Source organism: Lygodium microphyllum, chromosome 23 (genome assembly GCF_053477565.2).
Source record: "Lygodium microphyllum isolate KBCC chromosome 23, Lygodium_microphyllum_v1.1.10, whole genome shotgun sequence".
NCBI classification, from domain to species: Eukaryota; Viridiplantae; Streptophyta; class Polypodiopsida; order Schizaeales; family Lygodiaceae; genus Lygodium; species Lygodium microphyllum.
In genome coordinates, this window is record NC_141157.1 from 2,521,664 (window position 1) to 2,537,745 (window position 16,082).

Here is a 16,082-nt window from a genome sequence, read left to right on the forward strand (position 1 = left end):
CTCATATTGATTGTAAAATAAAAAAGAATGAAAATATGAAGTTCACCTCCTTTGCCACAAATAACATAGCTATTGTAAAGCTAACAAAGGAAGTTTTGACATTGTAGGAATTCAAGCTATTGGAGAGGCAATTATTTCATTAAGAAGACTACAAAAGCCACTAGATTTAAATGATGCTGGAGTTCTAGGCATTCAATATGCTTGTAAAGAGCTACTGTTTCACAATATTTATGTGCTAAAGTGGCAATATGATTGTGATGAGCTAGGTTTCACAATATATATGTGCTAAAAGGGGCAAAGGAGTTGCTAGTTTCTTGTTTTTTATTATTTGTTGGGGGGGAGTTTGAATTTTAAGGAGAGATGGGAGAGTTTATTTGGAAGAATCACTACATTAGCACCTCTATGATATCTTCTACTACTATAGATTGAGAAATAAACTATTGTATTTGGTTCAAGAGCATGCAGCTGAATCAGCCATTGCCTTAAACTCTTCCTCCTCTTGGGATAAGAACAATATTGGAAAATGTCCAAAGGTATATTCAAGGAAGAATAACTTTCAAGAGTTCCAAATAGCATAGCCTCTACCAACTTAGATAGCTCTAGAAGAGATTAATTTAATTTTGGGAAAGGGTGAGCTAATCTCCATCCATGGTCCAGTTGTAAGTGGAAAAAGCTCACTCTTTTATAGTCTTTTGGGTGTACTACAAGTGAGCCATCTTCTATTTGGAGATCATATTGTTATCCTTTGGAAACTAACATGTAACTAGGTTAAAATCATAACAAGAAAGCATATATCTTTACTAATTAATTGAGAATGGCAACAAAGCCCGATTCATTTTACACCTTAAAAAACTTGGAGGATCTATGATACTTTTCTTAATAAACTTGCTATAATAGAACAATTCAATTCATCTTATCAAAGTTGACTCAATATGGTATGGAGCTTTGAGATTTCTTCATTGTTTCCACAATGCTTGAAAGGAAAATACTTTATACAACACCATGTAGCCTATGTACCACAACAATCTTGGATATTGGAATATACAATTCAAAGAAACCTAGTTTTTACAAATTCTTTTGTTTTTAAATGTTATCAAGGAGCTATATTTAGCCTGTGCATTGGAACATGACATCTTGCCATTCAAAGGAGGTCACGAGGTAGAAATTATATGTATTTTCTATTGCTTTGAGTGATCATTCATGCTTATAGATTTCATTACTTATCTAAGACACAGTTCCTTAGTAAAGTATTGTACATTGAGGGAGATCTTGAAATTATGACTAGAAAGAGTTGTTGGCCTACACTCTTAATTGATAGTCCATTGGCACTTTTGGAGTATATAATGCCCATTCATATCCTTACTACTGCAAACATGAATTCCTAATACGTACTTGGGTTCAAATGTTTGTTGTGTATGTCCAGAAAGGTAGAGACAATCGTAGAAACTTAGGAGTTAGCACACTTGCAATTCATACACTAAAGTGAATGAAACATTCTAAGCCTAAAGCAACTTGAAGTTTAAAACAATCTCATAATGTTGAACTACACTATACTAGAATCAAGATGTAGCTTCTCATTGGAAGACACAAAGTGTGTAGCATAATGGGCTAGCCTATTAGTATTTCCCGTTAGGGCATATGCTATTAAAATGATGTGGTGACAATGTGGTGCTTGTCCCCAAAAAATTACCCATGCTTAACTTGGAGTTAAGTGGCCCATTCATTCATTAATACCTATTTGTTTTAATGTTACTTCTTCTTTTTCTCCCATCTATCTTTAGAGATCCCTTGCTTTAATCTAATGAATTCAATTTGCCTTTTGGCATGCCTGATTCTTCAATTCTCTCCTTGCATCTAGCTCTAGTATGTAGCTTCTTGCATTATCAAGCTCCTTGAGGCAAGCTAATTCAAGTGCATGCAATCTATAACTGCAAAACCAAGTACCTATTATAGAAGAAGGAAGATCAAATGCAAGAAGCCAAGCAAAGGGGATGCGAGGCTTATGTAGAAGATAATATAAGTACTATATAGATGGGCTTGTTGCACACATTGTATGTGGATTTTCAATTGGCTGCAGAACTAACAAGATGATTGAGAAGACGCTTTCATGATCATTACCTTATGTAGCACCTCTTGCCCTCGGACTTGTCGTGCCCTTGGTGCTATGCTTGCCTATGCCCTCATCCTAGTCTCCCTCATGAACATGCTAGACCCTGCACCATAATTGTGGCATAGAAACACCAGTCCTTTGATGCTGTCAATGTCTGTGCAACTACATGTAGCCAGCGATCGATAGGTGAAGACCTTGAGACCTGGCCTCAACTCACTCGACACAAACTACTCCTTATATAGCACAATATAGTGACCATAGTGGCTATTGTTGCTCCTTGCACCAAAACCATACTTTAATGATTCTAACAATAGAGTTCATCTGAGTTTATTTCTCCTGTTGGTGGCTATAGGTAGTTGACGAATGAAGGGGTCCTAATGAATGATGTCATTGGTGTTCGCTTTTTGGTGGAGGTGGTAGTAGTGCTTGGCAATGTTCTCGTTCTTAAGACCTAAAAAGGAGCGCACCAATTGGTGTATTTGTGCATATAAGACGTGCGAAAAGAAGTGGTGGCTTGGCTTGAAGCTTCAAGTTCAGTCACCTCGACTTGCTTGGCATGAACTACTCCTTGTATAGTGCATCATGGTGGCCGCACTGGCTATTGATGCTCCTTGCGCAAACAATCATAGTTTAATGATCCCAATAGTAGACTTCTTTTTGTATGAGCTAGTTTCTATTGCTGGTGCATATAGGTAGCAGACGGACAAAGGGATCCTAATAAAAGATGTCATCAGCATTTGCTTTTAGGTGGAGGTGGTACTAGGGCTTAGCAATGTTCTCATTCTCGAGACCCATGAAGGAGTACACCAATTGGTGTATTTGTACATACAAGACACACATAAAGAAGTGGTGGCTTGGCTCGAAGCTTCAAGTTTAATCACCTTCATTTTTTTCCCTGAGAAGCAACCACTTGGGGATGCCAATGGCAAATGACCAACATGATTCTCATACACAATATTGATTGCAACATCAGGGCCACTGGCATACTCAGCATTAATATACAATTGAGGATGAATATGATGATCTACATTGGCTCATCAGGCTTGCATTGTCTCCATGATGCAACTCTCTCTCTTTCACACATGGTATAGGACACCTCAGAATTGCATGTAAATCAATGGGTAAGCAAAGCGTGTGCACTTGCACGCACGCATGCACACACACACACACACACACACACACACTCTCTCTCTCTCTCTCTCTCTCTCTCTCTCTCTCTTAATGATACTTAAGGACCAAGCAATATTAAGCAAAGATCTCAAAGCTGATAACTATAACAATACCTCTTAGAGAGATATTATCTACAAAAGAATATCTAAGGGTTTGTATCTGAAATTCACAATTGCTTTCCCCCTCCCCCCCACTCTCTCTCTCTGTCTCACACACACACACACACACGTTGCCACCAATAGTGCTACCCTAAAGCTCATTAATTGTTGCCTCTAGATCATCCTCATTCATTTTTGTTTTGAGCCATGAGAGAGACCTACTCAACGATGCTAATCATTCTTTTCTCCTCTATTTGTTGTCTAGTTTTGTTTGGATATTAACTTTGTCATTCATATTGGATCTTGTTGTATATTTTTTTAAAAATTACTAGCATGTAGCTTTTTATATTGCATTCTTCCCCCTGCAACATGACTCTCTGTACCAACACTATTGATTGATAACTTCTATATGGCCTACTAGCACAATATGATGTAGTGTTGATTGCTAACTTACAGGTGCCCTAGTGTCATGATATGACTCAAGCATGCATGTACATTTGATGACATGCAAGAAGGATGTGCATTGCCCACATGCACATGTTTGTCATAGCACTAAAGGATGTAAGTCAATTTTGGCTTCTTGAAAAGTGTATATCTTAGTTAGCAAGAGAATGTTTGCTATGTCTTTTTGTTAGGGTTTCTCATTTTCATGTGCATATAAACTGTTAAGGTGTCATCAAGAGTTTGAATTTACCTCAAGATTATATCTTCCCAAAAACTCTTTCAATTTGCTTTAGGGATTCAACTATTAAGTTTGCATAATATTGTATTTGGAATATGATCTTTCATTGACTTGCTTTTCTCAATCACTGATTACATATGGTGATGTTAACATCATAGCCCTCTTGACCCACTATCTTACTCTATGTCGTCACCCTTTTATAGGCGTTGCCATGATTCTCTCTTAGGTTGCTACGATTTTGAAGTTGTCCTTAATCTTGAAGATTGTAGATTGGCTCTAGAATGTTTGCTAGACTTCCCTCACAAATTGTACAATCGTGGACTCAATTGCTTCTTTTATGATTGTGTGTTTGGTTTGAAAAGTAGTGAAGATGATACACAAAACTAATGCAATCAAGCGAGTGCAAATTTCTTGCTATTGTCACATATTTCTATGGTTTTTCCACAACATAACATGTAAAGTTTGTATACTTAAACTACTATATGAATTTGTCAAATTGAGATTCTAATGTGTGGATTTTTTGTCAATTAATGTATCTAGAATCATATTGAGGCTCCTACTATTTATTAGTGTTTATTTGACATTGATCTCTTAAGATAAGAGATGTTATTGAGAAGGGTATCTAGAACTTTGGACTAAAGTTCTTTGGGGATAACCATGTCCATTTTCATCCACTTCTCTGCCCAGTACTATACATATGGTGAGGTAGAGGATGTAGGGTATGGCTTGATTGTTTTGGAGAAAATATACAAAAAATCTCCTTCCATCACTTGGAGGCATACTAAATTTTGCTCTTATAGATGTCGGAAAGAGACCCTTTTGGCATTTGGCATGTTCATTACTCCATGCATTTGTTTCAAGAAGAGTTGGAGCTATTTTTGTCAAAGTTCCAGCCAAAACATGTAATTTCAACAACAGCACATTGCAAAGCAAGCGAATTAAGTTATGTAAGGAAATTGAAGTTTTTGGAGAGGTCACAAGTAAGGTTTATTGTGATGGAGTTAAAGACACATGTTGATGCAAAGAGAAAAAGGGATGCGTGATGAAGTACTTGGAGGGCCCAAAACTACTACAAAGCCACCTTGCTTCTAGCTACATCACGAATCGAGCATATTCGAGTCTTTTGAAGGGATATAAATAGTTTGCCTCCCAACTTCTCTACTTTCTTTAAATTCAAAGGATGATTGTATTTGAGATAATGAATAACTACCTAGCACCAATCTTGTCCACGATCCAATTGTCTTGGGATTACTTGTTCATGAATGTACTTTTTGGTGAACTTTATTGAAAGAATTGTAGCTTGCTCTTCTTTATAAGTTTATTCTCTATTACAAGTACTTGGATCACTTAAAAACATTAGTTAAGTTTAGCTTGCTTCAACAGTTCTTTGAAATATCTGGTTTCCATTGCAAATATACATTTTAGATATTGGCTTATTAACAAGATTCGTACTCTTGTCCTTTATCACATGCTTGTGCTTTAGATTTCAAGCATATATAAAGAGTATCCCATTTATGATGAAGCTTAGATAACAATGATAAAATCTCTTGGGATATTGAAACCAATACCTTTACGAGTAGCTTGAATGAAACTAATGATGATCCATTGCCATTGTTTTGCCTCAAAGAGAACATTTTGTAGTAATAATTGCTAAATATTCTTTAACTAGCATTCTGTGCGTGCTTCGGGACAGCTTCGCTACCTCGAAGCAGCGAGCAAAGTTGCTGTGTGATCTCCCTCTCTCTCTCTCTCTCTCTCTTTCTCTACCTTCTATTTTAGTTTATTTTTTCTCCTCTCCTGGCTCTCTCTCTCTCTCTCTCTCTTCTTCTTCTTCTTTCACTTTCTTCCTCCCCTAGTCTCTTCTTAAAGTGTGTAAATTTTATCTTTTTCCTATATATAATTCTCTCTTTATGTGTATATTCTCTTTCTCTCTCTCTCTCTCTCTCTCTCTCCTTCTCTTTCTCAAAAAATATTTAAATTAAAAAAATACTTTTCTCTTTTCTCTTTTTTCCCATCTCTCTTTCTCTTTTCCTCTTTCTTCTTATTATTATTCTTCTCTCTCTCTCTCTCTCTCTCTCTCTCTCTCTTTCTCTCTCTCTCCCCTCTCCTCTCTTCCTTCTCTCTCCTCTTTTTTCATTTTTAAATTATCTATTTACATTTTTTATTTTTTATTTCTTTTTAATTATATATTTTCTCTCTCTATAATTCTCTCTCTTCTTCTTATTCTTATTTTCTCTCTCATTTTCTTCCCTCTATCTCTCTCCCCCTCTCTCCTCTCTTTTCCTTTCTCTCTCTCTTCTCATAAATTTTATATTTTCTCTCTCTATAATTCTTTTTCTCTCAAATTTCCCTCTCCCTCCCTCTCCTCTTTTTTCTTTTTTGCTTATTTCTTTCTTTCTCTTCTTATTTTAATTCAAAAGAAAGTTTAAATTAAAAAGTTTAATCTAACAGAGAGAGAGAGAGAGAGAGAGAGAGAGAGAGAGAGAGAGAGAGAGAGAGAGAGAGAGAGAGAGAGAGAACCTAGGCTCTACACATGAGAGAGAGGGGGAGGGGAAGAAAAAAAAGTTTAATTAAAAAAAGATTATTTTCCTTCCTCTTTTCCCCCTCTCTCAGTGTTCTTCTTTTTATCATTCTTCTTCTTCTTCTTATTCTCTCTCTCTCTCTCTCTCTCTCTCTCTCTCTTCTCTCTCTTCTTCTATCTCCCTCACAGAGTGTATAAAAAACTATGTTCGAAAAACTTTAAATTTTAAAAAAGCTTTCAAAAATGTTCATTAAAAAAGTTTAAATTAAAAAATTTAATATAACACACAAAGAGAGAGAGAGAGAGAGAGAGAGAGATAACCTAGGCCCTACACATGAGAGAGAGGGGGGAGGGAGAGAAAAAAAACGTTTAATAAAAAAAGATTATTCTCTTTCCTCTTTCCCCCCTCCTCTCTCAGTCTTCTTTTTATCATTCTTCTTCTTCTCTCTCTCTCTCTCTCTCTCTCTCTCACTCTTAAAGTGTGTGAAAAACTATGTTCAAAAATTTTAAATTATTTTTTTTAAAAAATGTTTAAATTAAAGATTTTAATCTAACTCAGAAATTTTAATCTAACAGAGAGAGAGAGAGAGAGAGAGAGAGACAGAGAGAGAGAGAGAGAGAGAGAGAGAGAGAACCTAGGCCTTACACATGAGAGAGAGAGGGAGGGGGGAGGAATTTAATTAAAAAGGGGAGGGGGTTTTAATTTAAAAAAGGGAGGTGAAGGTGAGGGGGAGGCTTTAATTAAAAAAGAGAGGGGGAAGAGAAAATGAGAAATTACATGTGAGAAAAAGGGAAGGAGAGGGGGTTTTGATTGAAAAAGAGACACTTGGAAAAGGGGGTAGGTTTGGGAAGCCGTTTAGAGGTTCGGGGCTTTCCAAACCTATAGCGAAAATAATATAATAGTAAGATTCATTTGTCTATAATTCTCTCTCTCTCTTCTTTTTCTTCTTTCACTTTCTTCCCTTCTCCTCTCTCACCAAATCTCTCTTAAAGTATGTAAATTTTATATTTTTTATATATATAATTCTCTCTTTATGTGTATATTCTCTCTTTTCTTCTCCTCTCCTCTCTCTCTCCCCGCTCCCTTTTCTCTTAATTTTCCTTTTTTTCTTGTTTTCTTCTCTCTTTAAAATTTTATATTTTCTCTCTCTCTCTCTTCCCCCCTCTCTCCTTGTCTCTCTCTAAAAAAACATTTAAATTAAAAAAACTTTTCTCTTTTCTCTTTTTCCCTATCTCTCTTCCTCTTTTCCTCTTTCTTTTTCTTATTATTTTTCTCTCTCTTCTCTTTTCCTTCTCTCCCCTATTTTTTCATTTTTTTCATTTTTTCTCTTTAAAATTTTCTATTTTCTATTTCTTTTAAATTTTATATTTCCTCTCTCCGTGTTCAAATTCTCTCACTTCTTCTCTTCTCTCTGTCTCTCTCCCTTCTCTCTCCTCTCTTTTCATTTTTTCTTTTCCTCTCTCTCTCTCTCTTTATTTCTCATCAATTTTATATTTTCTCTCTATAATTCTCTTTCTCTCAGTTCCCCCTCTCTCTCTCCCTCTCCCTCTCCCTCTCCTCTTCTTTATTTTTTGCTCTTTGTATATTTCTCTCTCTCTCTCTCTCTCTCTCTCTCCTCTCTTAGATTAAACTTTTAAATTTAAAATTTCTTTTTAATTAAAATAAAGAGAGAGAGAGAGAGAGAGAGAGAGAGAGAGAGAGAGAGAGAGAGAGAACCTAGGCCCTACACATGAGAGAGAAAGGGAGAGAAATAAGAAAAACGCTTAATTTAAAAAAGACTTCTCTTTTCTCTTTCCCCCATTTCTCAGTCTTTTTCTTTTTATTCTTTTTTTTCTCTCTCTCTTTCTGTGATTAAAAATTTTAGTTTGAAATTTTTAATTAAATATTTTAAAAGTTTTTTTAAATTTAAAATTTTTCGAACATAGTTTTCCACACACTTTGAGAGGGAAATAGAAGAAGATACATTAGCTTCTATATACTTTGGTTTCTAATGTTAGAAGATAGTAGGGTAAGGGGGCCAACTAAAATAAAATATACATTAGCTTCTATATATACTTTGGTTTCTAATGTTAGAAGATAGTAGGGTAAGGGGGCCAACTATAAAACACTTAAGAAAAAAGATATATTTTTTGGGAGGATTTCACATTTTGCAAAATTTTTGAGATTTGAATATATGAGCATAATGGTGATATCAAGAGGAATTGAATGAGTGTGAATACAATACTTTTTGGCAAATCAATAAGTGACATCTAAACAAAATTCACTATATATATATATATATATATATATATATATATTTTTGGTAACATCATTAGTCTCAAAATATTTGCTTTTTAACATCTGTCTCACAATTGGCTCTAAAAGGCAAACGTGCTAGTGCACCTTTGTTTCAAAAAAGAAAAAAAGAAAGCCGTGTACACAAACACACACACGCTCTCTCAAGAAAAATAGGGCAATGCTATTGCGGACTGTCGAGACTCGTGCGCCCTTTGTTACCTCGTTCGTAGTGAAAAGAGACGAAAATTAGCGAAGCTACAAATAGAGGACAGGATAGCCACATGTCCTTCGTCAACAATACGTATACGCAGTTTGCTCTTGTTTCGTTTCCGTGCCCATGAACGATAAGCATCGACCTTGCTAGGGTTTATGCGTAGTACGCCCTGAGGCAGGAGAGCTTTTACCTGAAGAGAAGATGTCTTCGACCACAGAGTTCAATGGCGATACTACGGCTCCCTTTTTCGGCTTCCTCGGTGCTGCAGCGGCGCTCGTCTTCTCATGTATTCCTTTTCTTTCTTGATCTGCTTTTTTTTTTTGGTTCCCTCTTCATCTGCTTGTAAACTCGTTGAGTCTCGTGGTAATGCCATCAATTCTTCCGGCTATGGCTTTGAGTGCTGTTACGGTGCAATCGATTACTTTTATTACTATCTTGCGGCTTGTGATTTCTAACAGTAGACATTTATTTAAGAGACTGCATTGCAAGGGCGGTGAGGTGAGAGCAAGCATTTAAGATGAGAGAGCTTGAGCAGGCGAATTGTCCATCTTGCTTTCTTTGGTCAAGTTTTTAAGGATGGTTCCTCAGAAAGCAAGTGTTTTATTATCCACCTTTTCAAAGAGATCGAACAGAATAACATGACGAGAGAGTTTGAGCAGCAATTCGTCCACCTTGCATCCTTTGGTCAAGTTTTTAAGGATGGTTCCTCAGAAAGCAAGTGTTTTATTCATCCACCTTTACAAAAGAGATCGAACAGAATAAGAAGAGTGCTTTGACTGTGCCATGTAGTCGTATTTAGTCTTTCATACATACAGGGATGCCAGTGTGACATGTAAACACACTTCTCTTGTGCATGCGCTGCTGTATAAACTCAGTACAGAGCAAAAAGGGCATGATAAGATAGTTCATATGTGCATCTGGCTGTGCCAACATAATATTGCAAATGAAAATCTTCAATGCTGGGGATTAGAAAACTGAGAAACCCTAATTGTCAAGTTTTGTGAAATCCAAGCATAGTAATTGTTCGACCACCTTGCAGAACTGCATTTGGGAATTGCTATTTTATAGAGTTGCAAAATGTTACCGTAGGACTGTGTGTACCTAACTGAAGAGCAATTTGATCATCGAGCAATTGATTTCAGCTGAGTCAGATATCCATTAGGGACTCTGTACAGGTGGTGATCTTATTTGAAGTGCATAGGTTGTCCAGTGGACTTTCTTAGATCAAGAAGTCTCTCACATAAATATTCACCATTGATCTTTGTGAAAAAGCCTTCAATGGTAAAATATCAAAGCAACATGCTGTCTCGCTAAACAGTTTCAAAACGTACAATGTAAGCTGTAAGAAGTACATGCTTTGCAAGCACATGCCTCTCTTGATTGGAAGGACGCCTAGACTAGTGCTTATCATGACTAACTTGGGTTCTTTTTGTAAGTTTCAAACTATTGATAAACCTAGGAAAATTTTGATGTCATCAGCCTTTCAACTTCTTCCTTAATAGCCATAATGTTAGCCGGATTGTTAGCTTCTGTGTGAGTTTACGCATGCCTATTAGGATCGGGCACATTGCCTTTATCTAGGCATCATTTTAGTGATTTTTGTGTGGCTTTTATGACAGTCGACCACTATTGAATATTGGTCAACCAATTGTCAATTTAGGCCTATTTTATACCTATTTATTCTATGGCTCCTCCTCCCGTTCTGTCACCAGGTGGTGATACTTTTTGAAATTGCTTTCCTTATTTACTTGTATAAATATTTTATTTTTATTTTCTTTAGCTACTGTTGCTTTTCACCCCTAGAGTTCACTTGAATTAAGCTGGGATCTTTGCATGGCCAGAAGAGGCAGCCATTGAGACAAATTGGACAAATGGTTTATTTGAGCCTTAGGACCAGTTCCATATTGAATGGGCATCGAAGAATAGAATGTGAGTGGTTTGGGACTGTGTGCTTAGTCACTAGAGATGGTGCAAGACAATGAGCTTGGCCAAAACAGAAGATGCACACGTAAGAATGCTCACGGAATAAAAGTCACCGTAACTAAGCCACATTACACTTTTTGATATGGTTGCAATGATAAAAGTTGCTTAGAACAACTTGAGGAATGTAGGGGTCACCATCCCTAAAATTTAGAGAGTTATTATTTTTGGACCCCAAAATTTGTTCGCGTCATTATCTTCATTTTTGCATGAGGATTAATTTTTTGGTATGTGCCGAGGTCAAATTTTGCACCGATTATGGAGAATTTTAGACCGGAAGGTTTAAATGACATGTATGCCATGTGGCACAAATTCCCGAGAGAGAGAGAGAGAGAGAGAGAGAGAGAGAGAGAGAGAGAGAGAGAGAGAGAGAGAGAGAGCGTTAAGAAAAAAACGTAATAGGCATGAGGGACAGATCTAAGAATGAAGTTTGGAGGAATTGAGGGCAGATTGTTGCAAGTTTATCAGCTATGGAGAGTACTTTTTCGCCTCTGAATTATGTACGGAGATAGAGCTTGCTCCCTCTGGTTAACTCTCTCTTTATTCTCAAAGGAAATGCTCTGTATGATGGGCTGATTCCATCGAAGATATAGTTTTGTGTTTTCTTTGCACTTCTACTGAGGCAAGAGCCTCATTGTCCAGGTTTAGGAGTAGCTATTGGCTTCTCCAATGCAGGAACTAAAGAAAGTGATGACCGTGCCATACAGGAACAGGGTTTTTCAGCTTTGATTTAGTGTTGTTTGTGGGACTGTTTTACTGCTGGAATGATACCAGGGTAAAAGAGATGTTGTTTTGGATACGTTGGACAGTAAGAACAGTAAATACAAAGTTCTGCGGATTGCAATTCTGCACATGAATTATTGAGTTATGGTCACAAAAAATGCTTTCCTAAAAGGAATGTTGTTTTGGATATGCTGGATAGTAAGAACAATAAACACAGAGTTTTGCAGATTGCAATTTTGGATATGTTGGACAGTAAGAACAATAAATACAGAGTTCTGCAGATTGCAATCTTTCACATGAATCATTGAGTTATGGTCATAGAAAATGCTTTCCTAAAAGGGATGTTGTTCTGGATATGTTGGACAGTAAGAACAGTAAATACAGAGTTCTGCAGACTGCAATTTTGCACATGAATTATTGAGTTATGGTCACATAAAATGCTTTCCTAAAAGGGAGGTTGTTCTGGTCATGTTGTATTGTCCTTATGTAGCTCGGATTTACTTAGAAAAGATGAAAACCAATTGTCCACTGGTTATGTATTTTGGAACATTTCATTTTCGTAACTTTCCATCTTTTAATTGATAAAGAAATACCGAGAGGGGCGCCGGTCTTCGGGGCCAAATCTGGTGTTGAGCAAGGGAATGAGACCTCTGTTTGTGTGTGAGTATGTGTGTGTGTGTGTGAAAAGACCAGGTGTTAATTGAAGGAACTACCGCTTTATGTGAGTCATAGACCGGTTTCATTGTTCCATCCCTGGGATTTGAATTCTTTTCTGTAAGAATTTAGGCTCAGATAGTTTTGGGTGAAAAGGCCATACACACAGGTTTTACAGAGATTGCAGGACTAGAGAGATGGCATACATGGATAAAGGCAATGGAAAACTCCCTCATGAAGAAGAGAGTTCTTCTTTTGCTCATAGACACCGAAGAGGGAGTATTGGTGCATAGGTGTCAGCACCTTCTAGAACTGACATTGAACCACAGGGTGAGGAGCAAGAACAGGACTTGTTTATGACACAACTTCTTAGTATGGTTGGCTCTTTCCAACAGCTTGAAAAGAATCCTTGGATGTAAAAATTTTGAAGTCACATAGTGAGAATTCTCAGGCTGAGTCATCACATCATATCATGGAGCGCTCAAAAAGGCAAACCTCTGAAGTGCGTGAGCATGTGGAAAAGACACCAAACATGGAGACAGGTCCAGTGCAACAAGAAGCACAAGCACAGGATCAGGGAGTGAATGGTCAAGGCAGTTATGCACAAGTGGCACAACAGACTATTCCTCAGTTTGTTACTTATCCTAGTTACTTTGGTAGTGGGTCGGTTTTTCAAGCAATGGCTGGATTACCCACTGGTTATCAAGGATACTTGCCCAGAGGGCCACCAAGAATGATGCCTATTGAGGCAGTGAACCCACTTTATGCTAATATTGGTCTACAGCTTGGTTATTAGACTTTGCAGAGTCCTTATTTGATTCTTGGAATACAAAATGCAGCGGCTGTTTTTTTCAGCCTAGTGGGCATATGGCAGCTAAGACAGGTGAAATGAATGCTGATAATGCTCCTAAGGGACTCCCCTTTTTATAGCCACCTGTCTATGACAACCTAACACCAAAAAGTGTAAAGCCTAAATATTATAAAGAGGATGGTCAGATATTAAAGTTTGAAACCTTCAGTGGTATGCAAGATAAGCTAAAAGCTTTGACATTTATACAACAGTTTGATGCAGCTTACACTGGAGGGAATTTTACTGAGACTTCTAAGGTGTGGAAGGCTGTAACTTTTTTGAAAGGTAATGCTTTGTAGTGGTGGAACATATTGTTGATGCAAGGATATGCATCTATCACTTGGGTTCATTTCAAACAGTTATTTGCAGCCTCATGGTTAACTAACACGTTTGAAGTAGATGTCATGATTGCATGACATTAGACATGGCCAATTGTACGGATTTAGAAGAGTACAATAAGAAATTTTAGGAAGCACTTTTGCCCGTGAGTTCTTATAGGACAATGCCCATGTCAGAACAAATTGAAAAGTACCGTTGCGGTTTGCCCAAAGCCATCAGGGATTATTGTACCAAGACTAGGGTTACAAACATGGTAAAGTTAATTGAAAATGTTGGTGTGGCAAACGCACTGTTGAAAGGAAAAGCTGACAGCTTTAAAGGCACTGAAAAGAAGGATTCTCAGTTTAAGCAGGATCCTGGCAAGAAGAAGAAGCAATTTCTAGAAAAGACCAGCTTTACAAAGAAGTTTTTTTGGAAGAAAAGATTTCAGCAGCAACCTTAGACTTCTTTTAAACAGGGCAAAGGACAGAAGAGACCACTTTTGGGCAAATCATTTGAAGAAAGAAAGGTTTTAATGATGGCTGGGAAATGCTTTATATGTGAACAAAAAGGCCATATTGCTCTAAGTGGCCATAACAATCTTCTAAAGATGTAGAGGATAACGATGTGTCAAGTAAAAAAAAGCCCAGCATTGGCTTAGTGTCTGATATAAGGCTAGGGAGTCTTGTAGTAGTGCAATGCGCCAAGGAGAGTGATGTGTGTGTAGTGATGGCAAAGGCATGTCCCATGTGTGCATAGGGAAACAAAAGTGTATCGGACTTCAATTGTCGTAATTTCCCTCAATCCTCACCTCGCAGTTGATGAAAGGAAAATCAATCGTGCTCAGCTTCCCCTCTGTCTCACGCTCTATTGATAGAGATAGGAGGGCAACCGAATTCCTCACCCATTGATGTAATCTTCACTACCACTTGTGTATAGGTTGCATGCCTTGTGCGCAATCGATGGTGCAACAATTGTTTTGTTCTCCATCAGTGATGATGACCTTATGGTTTGCTTAGTAGATAGGTTGGTCTAGCTCTGAGGAGCCTTTTTGATATAAGACAATGCCTAACCCTTCGACAGATGCATCAGTGTGCACATGGATTCCAATCAGGAGGTTGCAAGATGGGTGCTTCAATCAGACATTGCTTTAGAGTGTTGAACGCTTCGTCACAATTAGTGATCCACGTAAACTTTACATCTTTCCTCAATAGCTTATGCAAGGGGGACTTCCTTTGTTGCAAAATGTGCAATGAACCGTCAGTAATAGACCACATGGCCAAGAAATCCCCTCAACTCTTTTAGGTTGGTTGGAGCTATTAGAGCTGCAATCTTCTCAATCTTTGTAGGGTCTATTGCTATTCCTTGTATAGAGATAATGTGGCCTAGAAGAACTCCCAAAGAGACTCCGAAGATGCATTTTTCAGGGTTGAGAGAGATCCCATACTCTCGACATCTGCCTAAGTGCTACTCTAGGTATCCCCAATGCTCATAGATTAGGCTGCTGACATAGAAGTCATCTAAGTATACCTCAATAAAATCATGCAGATGATTTTGGAATGTGGCTATCATCATTCTTTGAAAGGTAGTAGGAGCATTACTACAGAGCCCAAATGACATCAGTTTGTAAGCATAGGTTGTTTTGGATTGATCTTCTTTTGCGATCTAGACTTGATTGTATCCACTAAATCTGTCCAAGAGGGAACACTATTCATGTCCAACCATTGTGTCCAATAGTTGGTCTGTGAAAGGAATAGGGAAAAGATCCTTCTTAGTCTTGGAGTTCAGCTTTTGCGAAAGTCCATACATATTCGTACCTTCCCAATCTTCTTAGGTACTACCACGATGGGCGAAACCCACTCACTATTGGCCACTAGATAGATAAATTCAACTTCAAGGAGTTCCAACAATTCAGCTTTTACTAGAGTGGAGTAATTTGGATTCATGTATCTCTATCTTTGCTTCACAGGTTTGGCATCGGGCTCTAGGCTGATGTGATGTTAACATATTGTGGGATCAATCCCCTTTAGATCTTTATACGACCATGCAAACACATTCAAGTTCTCCTTCATAGGTCATGCAAGACTGATAGCTCCTCTTTTGGAAGATCGGTTTCCACCATTAGGTTTGACGTTCAAAACCATCTGTATCCACAAAAGTTAATTGCTTTTCACCTTTTAATTTGCGGATGAAGGTCCCATGAACTGTTTTTGGGTACAAATCCAAATCTTTCAAGGAAGTGTCTCCTCTTTTGATGCTCAGCTGGAATCAACTTATTTTTTCAACGAGGATTCTGCTTGCTACTTGGGATGCTAAAATGGTACTAGGGCTGTTTCCGGTTTGGTTTGGTAATTCCTTATCTCTTGGCTCGAGGAATCATCTTCTAAGGTTGCATCCAGGAATGTCACACAACAAAAACCATTTGAGTTCTATTTGGGTTGTAGGATTGGTGTTTATTGGCAAGGTGTATCATCATCATTCTTT

At 37.6% G+C, this 16,082-nt stretch overlaps 1 protein-coding gene across 2 annotated transcripts in view; it reads left to right on the forward strand.

Moving 5' to 3' along the window:
* Positions 1-9,010: 9,010 nt before the first annotated feature.
* LOC148015809 (V-type proton ATPase 16 kDa proteolipid subunit) overlaps positions 9,011-16,082 on the forward strand; it is a 35,187-nt gene continuing 28,115 nt past the window's right edge. The window contains exon 1 of one of the 2 annotated variants that reach the window (XM_087663624.1): positions 9,011-9,359. Coding sequence is in view for 1 of the 2 variants with exons in the window: in XM_087663623.1 (XP_087519749.1) it covers positions 9,275-9,359 (85 nt within the window). In the remaining variant the exon portion in view is untranslated. The remainder of the gene's footprint in view (positions 9,360-16,082) is intronic. The other variant, XM_087663623.1, reaches the window with a different exon arrangement.